Below are 18,740 nucleotides of genomic sequence, written 5' to 3'. Positions count from 1 at the left end.
TGGCTCTCCACGCAGGCACTCGCGTGGGCACTTGTGCAGGCACTGGCTCACCACGCAGGCACTCGCATGGGCACTGGCTCTCCACGCAGGCACTCGCGTGGGCACTGGCTCACCACGCAGGCACTCGCGTGGGCACTGGCTCACCATGCAGGCACTCGCGTGGGCACTGGCTCTCCACGCAGGCACTCGTGTGGGCACTTGTGCAGGCACTGGCTCTCCACGCAGGCACTCGCGTGGGCACTGGCTCGCCACGCAGGCACTCGCGTGGGCACTTGTGCAGGCACTGGCTCACCACGCAGGCACTCGCGTGGGCACTGGCTCTCCACGCAGGCACTCGCGTGGGCACTGGCTCACCACGCAGGCACTCGCGTGGGCACTGGCTCTCCACGCAGGCACTCGCATGGGCACTGGCTCACCACGCAGGCACTCACGTGGGCACTGGCTCTCCACGCAGGCACTCGCGTGGGCACTTGTGCAGGCACTGGCTCTCCACGCAGGCACTCGCGTGGGCACTGGCTCGCCACGCAGGCACTCGCGTGGGCACTGGCTCGCCACGCAGGCACTCGCGTGGGCACTTGTGCAGGCACTGGCTCACCACGCAGGCACTCGCGTGGGCACTGGCTCGCCACGCAGGCACTCGCGTGGGCACTTGTGCAGGCACTGGCTCACCACGCAGGCACTCGCGTGGGCACTGGCTCTCCACGCAGGCACTCGCGTGGGCACTGGCTCACCACGCAGGCACTCGCGTGGGCACTGGCTCTCCACGCAGGCACTCGCATGGGCACTGGCTCACCACGCAGGCACTCACGTGGGCACTGGCTCTCCACGCAGGCACTCGCGTGGGCACTTGTGCAGGCACTGGCTCTCCACGCAGGCACTCGCGTGGGCACTGGCTCGCCACGCAGGCACTCGCCTGGGCACTGGCTCGCCACGCAGGCACTCGCGTGGGCACTGGCTCTCCACGCAGGCACTCGCGTGGGCACTTGTGCAGGCACTGGCTCGCCACGCAGGCACTCGCGTGGGCACTTGTGCAGGCACTGGCTCACCACGCAGGCACTCGCGTGGGCACTGGCTCTCCACGCAGGCACTCGCGTGGGCACTGGCTCACCACGCAGGCACTCGCGTGGGCACTGGCTCACCACGCAGGCACTCGCGTGGGCACTGGCTCACTACGCAGGCACTCGCGTGGGCACTTGTGCAGGCACTGGCTCGCCACGCAGGCACTCGCGTGGGCACTTGTGCAGGCACTGGCTCGCCACGCAGGCACTCGCGTGGGCACTTGTGCAGGCACTGGCTCGCCACGCAGGCACTCGCGTGGGCACTTGTGCAGGCACTGGCTCACCACGCAGGCACTCGCGTGGGCACTTGTGCAGGCACTGGCTCTCCACGCAGGCACTCGCGTGGGCACTGGCTCTCCACGCAGGCACTCGCGTGGGCACTGGCTCACCACGCAGGCACTCGCGTGGGCACTTGTGCAGGCACTGGCTCTCCACGCAGGTACTCGCGTGGGCACTTTCTCGCCATGCAGGCACTTGCGTGGGCACTGGCTCGCCACGCAGGCACGCTTTCTCTTCTTCTTTTTCACCAGGAGGCCCCAGGGATCACACCCAGGTCCTCAGAATCTCTATCACTTGAGCCACATCTGCTTCCCATCTACTGATCTATTTTTAATAGGTCAGAATACAGAGTTGCTACAGTATATTATCTAAAATGTTCAGTTTTTTATCTTTTGCTATTTCTAATCTGCTGTTGAGCCCCTCTAGTGAATTTTTCATTTCAGTTATTAAACTCTTAAATATCAAAGTTTTCATTTGGTTCTTTTGTACAATTTCTATTTATTGAAATTCCCTATTGAGTCCTTGTCATATTTCCTTTTAGTTCCTTGCATATTTATAATACCTGTTTTTTAAGTCTTTGCTAAATCTAACATCTCTGTCACTTTCTATTTAATGTATTTTTTCTAATAATCCTCACACTTTCCTATTTCTTTGCATGTCTAATAATGTTTGGCTGAAAACTGGACATTTTAAATAATGTTGTAGCAACTCTGTATTCTGATTTCATCTTGAGAATTTAGGTTTGTTTCAGTAACTTCATATACAACCACTGATGTCTCTGCTTATTTTTTTCATTCTTTTATTTTTTGACCTGATTTCCTAGGGCTCTTTCCTGTGTTCTATATATCATGGTGGTCATCCAGTGATTTGGACAGAGGTTGTGCTTAGACATCCTGTGTCCAGACAGCCTCTAGTTCATGTCTGTGTTGACTGGGGAACAGATTCAAAGTTGCTGCCAGTATTAAGTCATACTTAGCTTTTACATTTTGCCAGACTCTTTTGGATCTTCCCCAACATGTGCATAATTTCCTAGTTAGCCAGGGATATGAGGTGAGCATGCTGCTCTCCTTCTCAGGATCTCTGGTTAAGTTTCTGGCTAGCCTGCTGCTTGCCCCAACAGGACCACAACCTCGTACTTATAAATCTACAGATATTTCCAGTTCATTCCAGTTCAGGTGTGCCACTTCGACCTGGCACAGCTTTTGGCTTTGCCCCCTGGCCCATATCACGCCCCTTCCCGGGCGGTTTTCATGAAGAGGCGACCAGAGTAAGGCTGCGTGCTGGTGGCCGAGGCTCAGGTGTCGAGGGTGGCCAGCCGCCTGAGGCCCCAGCAGTGGTCAACACAGTCATTTCTGTTTGTTGTCTTTATCTGGTTGATTTCCAGTGCCCTGAAATGGTCTTTTTTGACAATTCTGTCACATTTATACTTATCTTTTGTGGAGAAGAATCTCTGACATCTTGACATTGCCGTAACTGGAAGTTCTTTTCTATGTTTGTTTATTCAAGTCTATTTATTATTCATATCTTCTGTGTCCCTATTTATTTTTCTCTTAATCTTTCCAGTAGAGACTGAAAGTGATATTTTAGTTTCCTACTACAATTTGTATTTTTATCCATCAGTCCTTTTATTTTAAAGTGTTTACGTTGAATATTTCTTTGCCCTATTAAATGATATTCATATTGTACTTATTGTCAATATAAAATATGTTCCTTTACCCAATTTAATGCCTTAAGTTCTACTGTTGTTATATTTTTCACTCCTGCTGGGTATTTTTCTGGATTTTTCTGGTTTCAGACTGGACTTCAACAATGATGACACAAATGGGCATCTGCGTCCCAGGTCCCCTGGACCACCCCGTGTGCTGATCCACTAGAAATACCCGCACTGAGATTTACTATAGCAAGAAGAATTTTACAGAGCAAAATTAGTAAAAGGAAAAGTGCACGGGTGAAGTCCACAGGAGACCAGGCACAGGCTTCCCAGGGGCACACAGGGTTAGTCAGTCCCTCCAGCAGCAAGTCCTGACAGCACATGTGAAGTGTTGTCAGCCAGGACGTTCCCTGGAGGCCCAAAGCCGGAGGTTCTTCTTGAGGTTGGTCATGGAGGCACCTCTGTCAAGCACAGACCCAAATTCCAGACTCCCAGAAAGAAGGTGAGTCCAACGTAAACCACGTTATTTGCAGTCTAGACATGGGGAAACTCCTGAATCCCAGGTTTCCTGATGTCAGCCAATGGCCAACCTTGTAGGTTGTCCTTTGTAAGTTTAGCAGCCTCAGACCTGCTGTAGTAAGTCTTTCCTGCCCAGCATCCTTGTCTTTTTTTTAATTTTTTTATCTGTTTTGCAATTTGTGGTTCGAAGCAATGAATATAAAAAAGTTTTTCCAGGTGGCTTAAGCAGTTGGGCACCTACCTACCACACGGGAAGTCCTAGGTTTGGTTCCCAGTGCCTCCTAAAGAAGACGATGAGCAAGACAGCGAGCTGTGCAACAGGCTGGTGTGGTGAGCTGATGCAACAAGATGATGCAGCAAGATGACAAAACAGAGACACAATGAGGAAACACAATAAGAGCAACAACAAGCAGAAGCAGAGATGGCTCAAGCCATTGGGTACCTGCCTACCACATGGGTAGTCCCAGGTTCAGATTCCAGTGCCTCCTAAAAGGATGATGAGCACACACTGAACAGACACAGGGGGCACACAGCGACTGCAAAAGGAGTGGGGGGTGAGGGGCAATAAAAATAAATTAAATTTTAAAAAGTGTTGGGAGTTCCTTTGTAAAGAATACTGTAAAAAGTTTTTCCTTTAAAAACAAACTTTTTAGTTGGATAATTATATAATTTTATTCATATAGCAAATTATTGATTATTCATAACATTTCCTTTGTTTAGAAAATTTTTTAAAACCTAAAATGTGCTTGTTTTTAAATTATGAGAGAAGATAATTCTGTACTTTCTGATGTTAAATTACGTTCTTGGAGCTTATCGTGTGTCTCTCAAACATCACAGTACCTTTGTTCTTTTCTCAGCACGATTACGTGGTGTTCACGACGGTCTGTTCACTGGACAAATAGACGCTGTGGATACTCTGCACGCCACGTACAGAGTGACTTTTGATAGGACAGGGCTCGGGACGCACACCATCCCTGACTACGAAGTTCTCGTAAGTAGCGCTTCTAGTGCTGCGTGCGCCGTGCCTGCTAACCACGGCAGGTGGCGCCCTCGAGGACACGGTGTTTCATGACAGCATCTAGACTTCAGGTCATGGGGAAGAGATGTCTCGGGGTTCCCAGCCCTGTCTAGTAGGCCCCTCATTCTCAAACTGTACTCAGGTCCTCCACATTGAGGAGAAACTTGAGAGGACGTGCTCTGGACTTCTGTTGGACCTTACCCCCTGCACGGAGTGTGCAGACTGATCCCCCTAACGGAAGGAGCTCGGGGCGAGCACAGCACCCTTCCCTTCAGGCTGTTGGGTTAAAGTGCGGGCCTCTACAGAGACCTTTGGAAGTAGGAAGTAGCATCTTCTTTGAAAGTAGAGCACATCTACTTTCACGTGTGTTCTTTTTTATCTCAGAGTTCTTTAGGGTGGGTATTAATTACCACTTCAAGACTGTAGCTTACGCGAGAATCTGGATCTCTTGTCTGATACAACCCACTATCTCATGATCATGCTTGATTTAGCAAGGGCGTGGAAATTATGTACCTTTTTAATAAGGTAAAATAATTTTGAGAACTGATATAAATCTGCAATCTAGTAGTTTTTTAAAAGTGAATAATGAATTTTATAATAAAATAGCCTTTCTCTAAGCGGTATGGAAGTTAGATTGTCCACTGTTAGCCTCCCTTTTATCATGAGTTTTAACTTGATTTTTTTTTTAAAATTTATTCCCCCCTCCTTGCAGCTTGCTTGCTGTCTGCTCTCTGTGTCCATTCGCTGCGCATTCTTCCGTGTCTGTCTGTCTCCCTTTGTTGGGTCATCTGCGGGTGCGCCGGCTGTCAGCTCTCCACGGGCGTGGGCGAGGCTGCCTTCACAAGGAGGCCCTGGGACGGAAACCCAGAGCCTCCCATATGGTAGACGGGGGCCCGGTGGCTTGAGCCACAGCCGCTTCCCTTCGCTCGATTTTTAAGGATTATGAATTTATAATTAAAAATAAAAATTTCTTTGTCTCCTTAGTTCAAAAATAGAAGTGAAGAATTTTTTTTTTTAAATGATGGCTCCCTATTTATTCTGAGGATTTCCTTATCAAATATCCTCGTTAGAGCAGAAAATAGGGGGAATGAAGATTCAGAGTAAATATATGGCAAAAGACACCAACCTTATGTTACTTGGAAGAAAGCAAGATTGCTTTTCTGTTTGTGTAATTTTCTTGATGAGATTACCCAAATATTTCTCTTTGACCATGTAAGAGTTCGCTATAATTACAGTAGGAAGTATTTCAGATTCTCTCTAACACACAGATCACGTGGCCACAGAATACTGTAATATTAATCTTTGATTCTCTGAATTGTTTGATCCTTGGTCTTTTTCTTTTCTTAATTAGTATTCTGTTTTATGGTTCAGCCTTTTAGCAGCAATGTAGTGTTTTCTATTCTGACTTAAGTTCTAGGCTTTAATCTTGATAGAACAATATATTCTATGATAAATTATAGCATATGAGCTAATGTATATCTCAAACTAAAATACAATGTTTATAAAGCTTAACTGGTCGGTAAAAGTTTTTAAGTCTTGTGGACATTCTCTTTTCTTAAAGAGTAATGAGCCCCATGAGACGATGCCAATTGCTGCCTTTGGACAGAAACAGCGGCCTTCTCGGTTTTTCATGACTCCACCACGGTTACATTATACTCCTCCTCTCCAGTCCCCTGTTACAGTGAGTAATATTTTAGAAATGTCATCAGTAATTTAAATGTTATATGCATGTGAGCTGTGTTCTTATGAAACATACCTGTTATGGCAACTTAAGCAAGTAGCCGGATTATGTTGAGTTGTCACATATTAAATAAAATAAGTTAATAATTGTCTCAATTCTGGAAATATTTTCCTTTTTATAGAATTTAAAATATATAATTTGCTCTTTATCTAGAAATAAGATGTTCCTTTTAAACAGTCAATAGGTAAATGGTTCCCTTTTATTCCCACAGGATAATGATCCTTTATTAGGACAGTCACCTTGGAGAAATAAAATTTCTGGCTCCGACACTGAGACATTAGGTGGTTTTCCAGTAGAATTCCTTATCCAAGTGGTAAGAATTGCTCTGAAAATCTTGGCTGCCTGTTAAAAATTATCAATGTCTTTTGTGTTACTAAAGTTGAAAGTTTTTCTGGGACCACATATTTCCACATATGTATATATATATATATGTTTGTTTGTTTTTTAAACCGTTGTAGTGGTCTTAAGAACTCTGTTATTTCCAACAGAGCTTTAAAATAAAAAGTTCCAACAGTAAAAAAAGAAGACTTGGAGATATTTTTTCTTTGTTTTTTTTTAAGCTTTGGTACTTATTATTGCCCTGTTTTAAGGATATTTTATTTTAGCATATGTTCTGTGGAATTCCGAATGCTTATCTGCTAATAACGTGTGTAATTATGAAGGCTTTTATGTAGTAACCTCAATGCATACTGCCATTTTCATCCTTTTCATTAACACTTATGCTGTCTTTGCTGCATGGTCTGAAACAACTCTGTTTATTTTACTGACAGTAGAAACAGCTATTCATTTGCAAAGTACATAGTGATTAGAAACTAAGAAATCTAGGGAAATGGACTTTGCCCAGTGGTTAGGGCATCCGTCTACCATATGGGAGGTCCGAGGTTCAAACCCCGGGCCTCCTTGACCCGTGTGGAGCTGGCCATGCGCAGTGCTGATCGCGCAAGGAGTGCCCTGCCACGCAAGGGTGTCCCCCGCGTAGGGGGGGGAGCCCCACGCGCAAAGAGTGCGCCCGTGAGGAGAGCCGCCCAGCGTGAAAAGAAAGAGCAGCCTGCCCAGGAATGGCGCCGCCCACACTTCCCGTGCCGCTGACGACAACAGAAGGGGACAGAGAAACAAGACGCAGCAAATAGACACCAAGAACAGACAACCAGGGGAGGGGGGGAAATGAAATAAATAAATAAATCTTTAAAAAAAAAAAAAAAAAAAAAGAAATCTAAGCCTAAATTGAAATGTGTAGAATTTTTATATAGAGCATTTTTACTGAATAACCTGAATCTAAAGAATGTTAAGTAGTTTGTTTTGAAAATTAGATTTAAAAATTATTTAGTTTCAATTATAGTCTAATTATGTTTGGCTTGCTTCTTTTTATTTTCCTTCTTTAAAAGAAAAACTACTTTAACTTGGGATAGATAGGGTCTTTATAAATAAAAATGTTAACACATCCATTAAAATATTCACAAATGTTTACCTTTTACAATTGATAACATATTTTAAGGAAAATCTTGTCATTTGTGTGTGTGTGTGTATGCATAAGTATAAAATTCTGTATTCCTTAATTATATATTGTTCATTATCCTTGCAATATAGAAATTTCTTCTGCCTTTTAACTTCCATAGGTAGATATTTTTATGTGAAAAGTTGAAAATATGAAAAGAAGCCAAAGTGTAGCCTTTTTTTAAATGATTTAAATAGTGGAAGTAAAAAAAATGCTATTATATGTCATATTTAGATGTGTGTGTGTATTAGACAGATAGAGGGAGGGTGGGAAGAGAGAGAGAGAGAGAGATCAACCAGCAGAGTTCTTTTGCATTATTCCTAGTACTGGACTACTGCAGTGTTGATATTTGAAGTATCTAAGGGGTCATTATAGATAAAATTAAGGTGTTTTAATGTATTTTACTTTTGTAATATGTAAGGGTTTACTCATCTTAATATTAGGCTTTGAAGTAGATAAGTATGTTTTTTTCTTTCTCTGTTCTCTTTTTAAAAAGATTTCTTTCTTTCTCTAATCCCCCTACCTCCTCACCCACCCCCATTGTCTGCTCTCTGTGTCCATTTGCTGTGTGTTCTTCTGTGTGTCTGCTTGTCTTCTTTTTAGGCAGCACCAGAAACTGATTCCTGGACCTTCCGGCGTGGGAGAGAGGTGCTCAATCTCTTGTGCCACCTCAGCTCCCTGGTCTGCTGCATCTCGTATTGTCTCTCCTCTGTGTCTCTTTCTTTTGTGTCATATTGCTAAGCCAGTTCTCCATGTGGGCCAACTTGCCACAAGGGCGAGTATTCCTGCTCAGGCCAGCTCTCTGCACAGGCTAGCTCTCCACACTGGCCAGCTTGCCTTCACCAGGAGGCCCCAGGAATCGAACCCTGGACTTCCCATATGGTAGGCAGGAGCCCAATCACTTGACCACATCTGTTTCCATCTTTCTCTGTTCTTAATAAATACTTTTTTCTTGTGGCAAAATAAATACCATTAAAATTTTCATAAGTTTTATAATTTATAGTTTGCAATGAGTTTTCTTTTTAAGGGAGTTTCTATTTCTTGGGATTAGGAATTTTGAGGATTCCAAAAAGACTGGTCTACTTTTTCATTTTGAAAAGAATTAAAACAGTATCAGTTTTCTATCAGAAACAAGCAAAAAACTCAAGAAGAACCGAAAAAAGAAACAAAGGGTCGGAGAAACTATTAACTGCATTCCAACCTCCTTTTACTGCTTCTCATCCTAAAGAAATATACAAGACTCCATTAAAATCTAATACCTTAGAGAAGAAGCAGGCCAAGTCAGAGCTCTGGGTCTCCTGAGCCTAAATGAAGGTGTTTAGGCACGTCTTACCCTGGAGCACAACCGCACTCAGGACTGGAGTGGGCACTCCCGCTTTCTTTGTGTGTGTGGTTTTTTTTTTAAGATTTATTTTTTATTTATTTCTCTCCCCTACCCCCCCTTCCCCAGTTGTCTGCACTCTGTGTCCATTCGCTGTGTGTTCTTCTGTGACCGCTTCTATCCTTATCAGCAGCACCGGGAATCTGTGTCTCTCTTTGTTGCATCATCTTGTTCTGTCAGCTCTCCGTGTATGCGGCACCATTCCTGGGCAGGCTGCACTTTCTTTTGCGCTGGGAGGCTCTCCTTATGGGGCACACTCCTTGCGCGTGGGCCTCCCCTACATGGGGACACCCCTGCGTGGCAGGGCACTCCTTGCGCACATCAGCACTGCGCATGGGCCAGCTCCACACGGGTCAAGGAGGCCTGGGGTTTGAACTGCGGACCTCCCATGTGGTAGACAGACGCCCTATCCATTGGGCCAAGTCTACTTCCCCACTCCCGCTTTCTTTGATTTCTCATTAAACTCTTTTTTTTGTTTTAAACAAATCAATTTTATTGATACATATTAATAAAGCATAGAGTTCATCCAAAGTGTACTAATGAATGGTATTTGGTGTAATCACATAGTTTTGCATTCATCACTTTAATCATTGTAAGAGCATTTTTATTATTTCAATCATAATAATAAAAAACAAACAAGAAAATTCTTCTCCTCTCAGTCTCTCATTGTTTCCTTGCTCTACATATCTGCTATTTCTGGCTCTTCTTGCACAATTTATTTATTAAGTAGTTTTATTGGGATATATTCATATTCCATACAATCTGTCCCAAGTGTGTGATCAAAGGCTTTTAGTATAATCACAATGGTGTGTAATCATCCCTGCTCTCTTTTGGTTACTATTTGCCTGGAATATCTTTTATCAACCTTTCACTTTCAGCTGGTTTGTATTCCTGTGTCTAAGGTGAGTCTCCTATAAACAGTATAAGGATGGCTCATATTGTTTTGGTCCATTGTGTCAGCCTATGTCTTTTTTTTTAAGATTTATTTAGTTTTATTTCTCCCCATCCCCCTCATTGTTCGTGCTTGCTGTGTCTGTTCATTTTCCTTGTTTCCTTAGGAGGCACCAGGAACTGAACCCGGGGACCTCTGATGTGGGAGGGAGGTACCTAATCACTTGAGCCACCTCTATTCCCTGCTTTTGTTGTGTCTCTCAATATGTTTTTTTCCTTGTGTCTCTTGTTGCTTCATCTTGTTGCATCAGCTTGCCACACCTGCCCGTCATGTCAGCTAACTGTCTTTGCTCTTCTTTCTTTAGGAGGCACTGGGAACCTCTGCTCCCTGCTTTGTTGTGTCTCTCTTGTTTTTCTTCTTGTGTCTCTTTGTGTCGTCTTGTAGTGTCAGCTTGCTGCACCTGCCCTTTGTGCCTGCTCGCTGTCTTCTTTAGGAAGCACTGGGAACCAAACCACAGACCTCCCCTGTGGTAGGCAGGAGCTCAATCGCTTGAGCCCCATCCACTTCCCAGCCTATATTTTTTCATTGGGGAATTTAATCCATTCACATTCAATGATATTACTGTAAATGCATTATTTACTTTCACCATTTTATTATTTGGTTTTCATATGTCATATTTTCTATTTGTCTTTTTACTCTTTTGGTTACCCTTTCTGCTATTCTTTCTTCTATACTCTCCTCCAAGGCTCTCTCTCCTGTCTTTTTTTCTAGGCTGTAAGACTTCCTTTAATATTCCTGTAAAAGTGGATACTTTTTTACGAACTCTCTTAGTTTCTGCTTGTTTGTGAATGTTTTAAACTTACGTTCATATTTGAAGGAGAGTTTTGCTTGATAAAGAATTCTCAGCTGACAGTTTGTCTCTTTCAGTATCCTAATTGTATCATACCGCTGTCTTCTTGCCTCCATGATTTTGATGAGAAATCCTCACTAAGTCTTACTGGGCGTCCCTTACTGTATGTGTTGGTTTGCTTCTCCCTTGCTGCTCTCAGAAATTTTTCTTTATCTTTGATACTTGACATTCTGGTAGTATGTGTCTTAGAGTAGGTCTATTCAGATTTATTCTGACTCATGTATGATGTCCTTCTTGGATGTGCAAGTTAATTTCTTTTGTGAGAGTTGGGAAATTTTCAGCCATTATTTCCTTAAATACTGTTTCTGCCCCTTTTCCCTTCCCTTCTCCTTCTGGAACTCCCATGACATGTATGTTGTTGCACTTCATGTTATTATTCAGCTTCCTAAGCCCCTGTTCATTTTTTCCATTCATTTCTCTTGGTCTTTTCTCTCCTGAACTTCAGCTATTCTGTCTTCTGTATCACTTACTCTTTCTTCTATCATTTTGAATCTGCTGTTTATGTCTCTAATGTGTTTCTGGTTTTTGCTTTTTTTTAAAGATTTATTTATTTATTTAATTTTCCCCCCTCCCCCGGTTGTCTGTTCTCTGTGTCTGTTTGCTGCTTCTTGTTTCTTTGTCCGCTTCTGTTGTCGTCAGCGGCACGGGAAGTGTGGGCGGTGCCATTCCTGGGCAGGCTGCACTTTCTTTCGCGCTGGGCGTCTCTCCTTATGGGCGCACTCCTTGCGCGTGGGGCTCCCCTACGCGGGGGACACCCCTGCTTGGCACGGCACTCCTTGCGCGCATCAGCACTGCGCATGGGCCAGCTCCACACGGGTCAAGGAGGCCCAGGGTTTGAACCTCAGACCTCCCCTGTGGTAGACGGACGCCCTAACCACTGGGCCAAGTCTGTTTCCCTCTAATGTGTTTTTTTTTTGTTTTTTTTTTAAAGATTTATTTATTTTATTTTAATTCCCCCCCCCTTCCCTGGTTGTCTGTTCTTGGTGTCTATTTGCTGCGTCTTGTTTCTTTATCCGCTTCTGTTGTCGTCAGCGGCACGGGAAGTGTGGGCGGCGCCATTCCTCGGCAGGCTGCTCTTTCTTTTCACGCTGGGCGGCTTTCCTCACGGGCGCACTCCTTGTGCGTGGGGCTCCCCCACGCGGGGGACACCCTTGCGTGGCACGGCACTCCTTGCGCGCATCAGCACTGCGCATGGCCAGCTCCACACGGGTCAAGGAGGCCCGGGGTTTGAACCGTGGACCTCCCATATGGTAGACGGACGCCCTAACCACTGGGCCAAAGTCCGTTTCCCTCTAATGTGTTTTTGATCTCACCTGTTTTGTCTTCCATTCCCATGAGCTGTTTCTTTTCTGTTCAGGTTTTCAAATTCTTTGTGCTCACTCAGTATCTTCTTGGTGTCCTTTATTTCTTTAGACATATTGTCTTCCTAATCACTAATTTGATTTTGGAAATTTGTGTGCATCTCATTGATTAATTGTCTCAAATCCTACATCCCTTCTGGAGCTTTGATATTTTCCTTTGCTTGGGCCATTTTTTCAATTTTCTTGGAATGGCTTGTAATTTTTTAGCTGATGTCTAGGCATCTGATTAGGGTGTTTGAGTTTATTCAGATGCTCAATTTCTCTCTCTTTCATAAACCACATTTTTTATTCCATTCTTCCATTGATGGGCACTTGGGCTGCCTCCCCTTTGGCAGTTGTGAATAATGCCTCTATGAACATTGGTATGTAAATATCTGTTTGGTTCTCTGCTTTCAGGTCTTGTGGGTATATACCTAGAATTTGGATTGTCAGGTAATATGGTAATTCTATGCTTAATTTTGTGAAGAACTGTCAAACTTTCCCACAGCAGTAGCACCGTTTTACATTCCTACCAAAAATGTACAAAGGTTCTTATTTGTTTTACATCTTCACCAACACTTGTTATTTTCCTTTTTTTCTAACAATAGCCATTCTGTACGAGTGAAGTAGTATCTCCTGGTTTTGATTTTCATTTTCCTGAATGGCTGATGACGCCGACCATCTTTCCAGGTGCTTACTGGCCATTTGCATACCTTCTTTGGCGAAATACCTATTCAAGTCCTATGTCTGTTTTTTTTCAACTGGAGTTGTTTGGTGTTTTCTTGTTCTTTGTTTTTATGTTACTCCTCTTATAGGTGATTTTTGTATTCTGATTAGAGGCCATAATACTTAATCTTTTGTTTTTAATCCTGTTAGTAGCCATCAATAATTAGTTCCTAGGTCCATTCATTCACTAGAATTACGAAATGGTACTATCCTATTTCTACCATTCCTTCTTTTATTAGCTGATATAGATCTATAAAGAAAAACCTCCTAATCAATTCTTTGGTTGCATAATGGTATAAATTGTATAGGAAAGGCAGGTTTGATGCTTTGTATTTCTCTTTGTTTTCCATTGTTTAACATAATGAGTTTGGTCACAAGCATTCTCTGACAATGGATATATAGATTTTAACATATTTATACTTCAGTCCTTTGCAGTTATTACTCTTATTGATGCATAAATGATCCCATTACGGTCAGTAGGGGCCTGTTCAGGTTGATGCCCTCGTCCCTTTGGCATGGCCTGTTACAGTGGATTTTAAAATAATATTTTCTTCAAACCAATAGAGTTAATAGTTAGAATATCAGTCACCAGAAGGTAGAATGAAGTTAGAGAATGGAAAGCTAAGGTTTAATCTGCAGAATTTGTGCAAAGATTGTAAATGTTTACACATGAATAGAAATGTTGAAAGCACATTGTAGTATTTGTAATTAGCAGTGCTAATATATGGTTATGACAGTGGTTGAAATGGAAAGTCTAAGATCATTGTATATCACTAGAAGGAAAGCTAAAAAATGAAACATGGGACTTTATAGCATAGCAAACCCAAACCCTCTTGTGAAAAATGAGTATAGTTAATAATGTTTATGTAAGAATGTTTTTCTCTGAAACAGAATAAATGTATACTAATGTTATAAGATATTAATAAAAGAGTGTTGTTTGGGCAAAAATACTACCAAAACGAACTATGGCAATGGTATAGCAGGGTTCTTAACCTTTTTTGTACCACAGACCCCTTTGGCAATCAGGTGAAAAGAATACTACTGTAATTTATTTATTGCATACATTCGTAAGTGACGTAAATGCTAGATTTCAGTTAGAGGTCAGAGAAAATAAAGATAATAAATTGAGTGTTTCAGTTCAAGCTCACAGACCCCCTGGCACCCCTGGTCAAGAACCCCTCCTTTAGAACATAGCAATGTATAAGGAACATAGTGTTTAAAATATGATCATTACTTTTAAGAAGGTATAGTTGCTTATGGACTACAGCTGAATTAATTTTCTGGGATTTAGAAAATGTAGACCCCTGGTGTATAGTAATATATTAATAATTTTGGGAATTGGATGTGACTCAAAACACTGAGCGCCCATCATTCGATTTCTGGGGCCTCCTGGTGAAGGCGAGCTGGCCCGTGTGGTGAGCTGAGGGCCCGCACGGTGGAGAGCTGGCACAGCAGGGCGATGCAGCAAAGGGAGACAAGCAGACACAGAAGAACACGCAGCTAATGGATACAGAGAGCACTCAGCGAGCACAAGCAGCAAGTGGGGGAAATAAATAAAGTAAATCTCAAAAAAAGGAAAAAGTAAGCTGATACTCAATCTGTTTGTATAGGAAGTTATTTTAAAAAATAATCTGTCAATGGTTAAAAAAAAAGAAAGGAGTGTATGCTAAGTGAAATGAACTAGACAAAAAGTACTACAAATTGTTTGACTCCATCTATACAAAATATAATACAAGTAAATTATAGAGATGGAAATAGATGAGCAGTTTCGTGTGGCAGCAGGAGGGTAGGAGAGTGCGAGGTGACTGCTTCAGGGTGAGGAGTTTTTCTTTTTGGACTAATGAAAATGCTCTAATGTTGACTGAAGTGATGAATGCACACTCTGATTATACCATATACCATTGATTGTATCCTTTAAATGGATTATATGGTTTATGAATACATTAAAATTGATTATAACAATATTTTTCTGTCAATCAGATTTATAAAAAAATACCTTTGCTATATTTTTATTGAAATACTCAAATCTGTTTAAATGGCTTAATGAAAAAAATTGAAAACTGGAGGTGTAATTGATATACTCAAATGTTTCTATTTATTCCAAATGTTTCTTCTTCTTTGTAGACCAGATTATCAAAAATTCTCATGATTAAAAAGGAACACATCAAGAAATTAAGAGAAATGAACACAGAAGCAGAAAAATTGGTAAGGATTTGTTTCCTTTTTTTCTTCCTCTTCTTTGCTTGTCTAATTTTTTAAAAGTTCATTATTTATTTTTATTAGAGAAGTTGTTAGCTTACAAAACAATCATGCATAACGTGCAAGGTTCCTGTATATCAGCCTTCCACCAACACTTTACATTGTCGTGGAGCATTTGTTACAGATCATAAAAGAACACAGACTGTTACCACTAACTGTGGTCTAGAGTGCACACGTGGTGTGTTTTTTCCATATACCCCCATCGTTAACACTAGGCATTGGTTTGGTGCCTTTGTTATAGTTCATGAAAGAACGCTAACATCTGCACTGCTAACCACAGTCCCTCTCCCACCACAGGGGTCACTGGGTTATACAGTCTCATGCCTTGTACATTCTATCCAAAGTGTATACCCAGTGGCTCTCACTTTCATCACAGAATTATGCAGTCATCACCTACGTAAACCTTTGAATATTTCCCTTAGTCCAAAAGAAAATATCTCATACCCTAAACTTTGATACAGTACCTTCTTTGACATTGATACAAGAATATTACAATATTGCTGTTAACTACAATCCATAAATTACATTGATTGTATTTTCCCATGCATCACTGTATTCTTACCACCTTATAGTGACGTGCGTTTGTTCTAGTTCACAGGGGGACTTTCTTATGTTTGTGCTATTAGCCTCTGGGTTCACCATGCTATTCAGTCCCTAGATGATTCTCTAGCTTTCTTTCATTGATGTTTACATCCCTAGACTACCCCTTTCAGCCACAATCCCATTTATAAACGAGCTATGTTATACTTACCATAAGGTGTTACCATAAACTCTATCCATTTCCATACTTTTACAGTCATTTGCTTGTCTAAATTTGAAATGATGGGGCTTTCTCTAAAAATTTAAAAATATTTTATGGATGAAAATCTTTTTTTTTAAACATTGCATATGGTTGTCTACTAGGTAGGTATTTTATTTTATTTTTTTATTTTTCTCCCCTTCCCCCACCCCCCCAGCTGTCTGCTCTCTGTGTCCATTCACTGTGTATTCTTCTGTGTCTGCTTCTATTCTTGTCAGCGGCCCCAGGAATCTGTGTCTTTCTTGTTGTGTCATCTTGCTGCATCAGCTCTCTGTGTGGGTGGCGCCATTCCTGGGCAGGCTGCACTTTCTTTCATGCTGGGCAGCTCTCCTTACAGGGTGCGCTCCCTGCGTGTGGGGCTCCCCTACACGGGGGACACCCCTGCATGGCACAGAGCACCCCTTGCGTGCATCAGCACTGCGCATGGGCCATCTCCACACGGGTCAGGAGGCCCGGGGTTTGAACCGCGGATCTCCCATGTGGTACATGAACACTCTATCTGTTGAGCCAAGTCCGCTTCCCGAAAGAAAATCTTAAGATAAATATTATTTTAAAATTCTTATTACTATCACTCTCTGTCGTTATACTGAGCACATTCTAAGTAATCTAGCAATGCAATGAAACACCCTACGCTATTCACCTGAATAAGGTTAACGGGCCTATGAGGTTCTTCAGCAGTTTACATGACTGTGTCATCCCCAGAACAGGGGCCTGTGACAAAGGAAGTTATGATGACAGGGTCACTAAAAGAAAAGAGAGTACTTTCAAAAGGGTAACAATTGTGTGGCCACTGACTTTCTGCAGAAACAGTGGTGGTCAGAAGAGAGGAAGAACATCTTCATGGGGCTGAAACAAAATAACTGCCAGCCTCGATTTCTGCACCCAGTGGAAATCCTTCAAAAAGTAAAGGGATTGTAGTAGCAGTGTGAAGCTGGGTGGGTCCCACGAGACGCTGTGCTTAGCGCGAAGCCATTCCTGTCAGTTTAAACCTACTGTAGATGTGTCCTTTCCGTTAGGTTCACTTAAGGCACTCATCTTTTGATTAGATCACTTCAGTATCTTAATCCTCTTACCGGAGTCCTTTGTAAACGGAGAAATAAAACCTGCAGACAAAGAAGGCCACAGAGACAAGAGAAGCCTCCAGAAGTTGAAATCCATGAACCCGGAAGAGAGAAAAGCCACAGTGGAGCACCCGAAGCTGAGACAGCGAGGCAGGGAGGGGACGGGAGGGGAAGTCCAAGCGGACCCTGCCCTGTGCCTGACCACTCTCAGCTGAGCTGGGAGAGAGCAGAGTTGCCATCGTGCCTTGCCATGTGCCAGGAGTCCAGGATCACCAGCAGCTGACCTTCGGGGAGAGAGCTTCATCCGATCCCTTGATTTAGACGCTTGCGCTGCCTCAGAACTGTGAACTTTCAACCTGATAATCCCATTATAAAAGCAAATGCATTTCTGGTACATTGCTCCCAGCAGCTTTTAGCAAATTAAAACAGTAATAGAAGGACATTTGCAGACTAATTTATAGAATTTGCTACCAGAACACCTACACTAAAGGAAATAGTAGCGGTTGGAAGACAGACATAGCACACAGAGAGCAGCAGTGAGCACAAACAACGAGAGGGGAGAAATAAATCCTAAAAAAAAAAAACAACAGGAACTCTATGCTGCTTAGCAGAGATACCTTTAATATAAAAGGATCCTGAAAAGATAAAGTTTAAAATATATAGGGAAGCAGCCTTGGCCCAATGGATAGGTCGTCTGCCTACCACATGGGAGGTCCGCAGTTCAAACCCCGGGCCTCCTTGACCCATGTGGAGCTGGCCCATGCCCAGTGCTGATGGGTGCAAGGAGTGCCGTGCCACGCAGGGGTGTCCCCTGTGTAGGGGAGCCCCACGCGCAAGGAGTGCACCCATAAGGAGAGTCACCCAGCGCAAAAGAAAATGCAGCCTGCCCGAGAATGGCACCGCACACACGGAGAGCTGATACAACAAGATGATGCAACTAAAAGAAGAACAGGTTCTGGTGCCGCTGATGAGGGTAGAAGCGGTCACAGAAGAACACACAGTTAATGGACACAGAGAGCAGACAACAGGGCGGTGGGGAGGGAGAGAAATAAATAAAAAATAAATCTTTAAAAAAATAAATAATAAAATATATAAAACGATATGCAATACAGTTTAAAAATAACAACCAGCAGAAGAGCGAATGTATATCCATTAATTTTAGAGGCTCTCTAGCTTGTCTTAAATCACCAGTGTACTATTCCCTCATGTTAATGTCTTGATTAAGTATCACCGTGCAAAACACCCAAAAATGTAATAATAAGAAATCCAACAAGTAACCATGGCCTCGTCATTGGTAATAAAATATTTTAAACTAAAATACCCTTTATATTTTCAAACAAGGAGAAATAGACGCCAATGGTTTTTTTTCTCTTACCAAGTTACTGTTACTTTAACATAAGTCTGGAATTCAAGTTTTTAGGATTAAAGCAAGGCAAGAGGTATCAGATTGCTGTGGAATAATGTTTCCAAAAGAAGGAAACCATAGGTCACATGCTTATCTTGTGAAAGAGCTTCAGATTAAACTTGTTTAAAGTAGCAGGCACAATGGATACTGTTGCTAATTGTGCTGACTTTTGAAACTGCTATTGGTAGTATCTCAGGGAGGGAGTG

General features: G+C 42.7%; 1 protein-coding gene across 1 annotated transcript in view; it reads left to right on the top strand.

Moving 5' to 3' along the window:
* LIN9 (lin-9 DREAM MuvB core complex component) overlaps positions 1-18,740 on the top strand; it is a 99,212-nt gene that overhangs the window by 53,751 nt on the left and 26,721 nt on the right. The window contains exons 8-11 of the mRNA XM_004472486.4: positions 4,365-4,498; positions 6,087-6,206; positions 6,478-6,579; positions 15,135-15,215. Of these exons, the coding sequence (XP_004472543.1) occupies positions 4,365-4,498; positions 6,087-6,206; positions 6,478-6,579; positions 15,135-15,215 (437 nt within the window). The remainder of the gene's footprint in view (positions 1-4,364; positions 4,499-6,086; positions 6,207-6,477; positions 6,580-15,134; positions 15,216-18,740) is intronic.

The sequence above is a fragment of the Dasypus novemcinctus genome, chromosome 13 (genome assembly GCF_030445035.2).
Source record: "Dasypus novemcinctus isolate mDasNov1 chromosome 13, mDasNov1.1.hap2, whole genome shotgun sequence".
NCBI lineage: Eukaryota > Metazoa > Chordata > Mammalia > Cingulata > Dasypodidae > Dasypus > Dasypus novemcinctus.
This window is presented reverse-complemented; position numbering and strand designations above follow the sequence as displayed.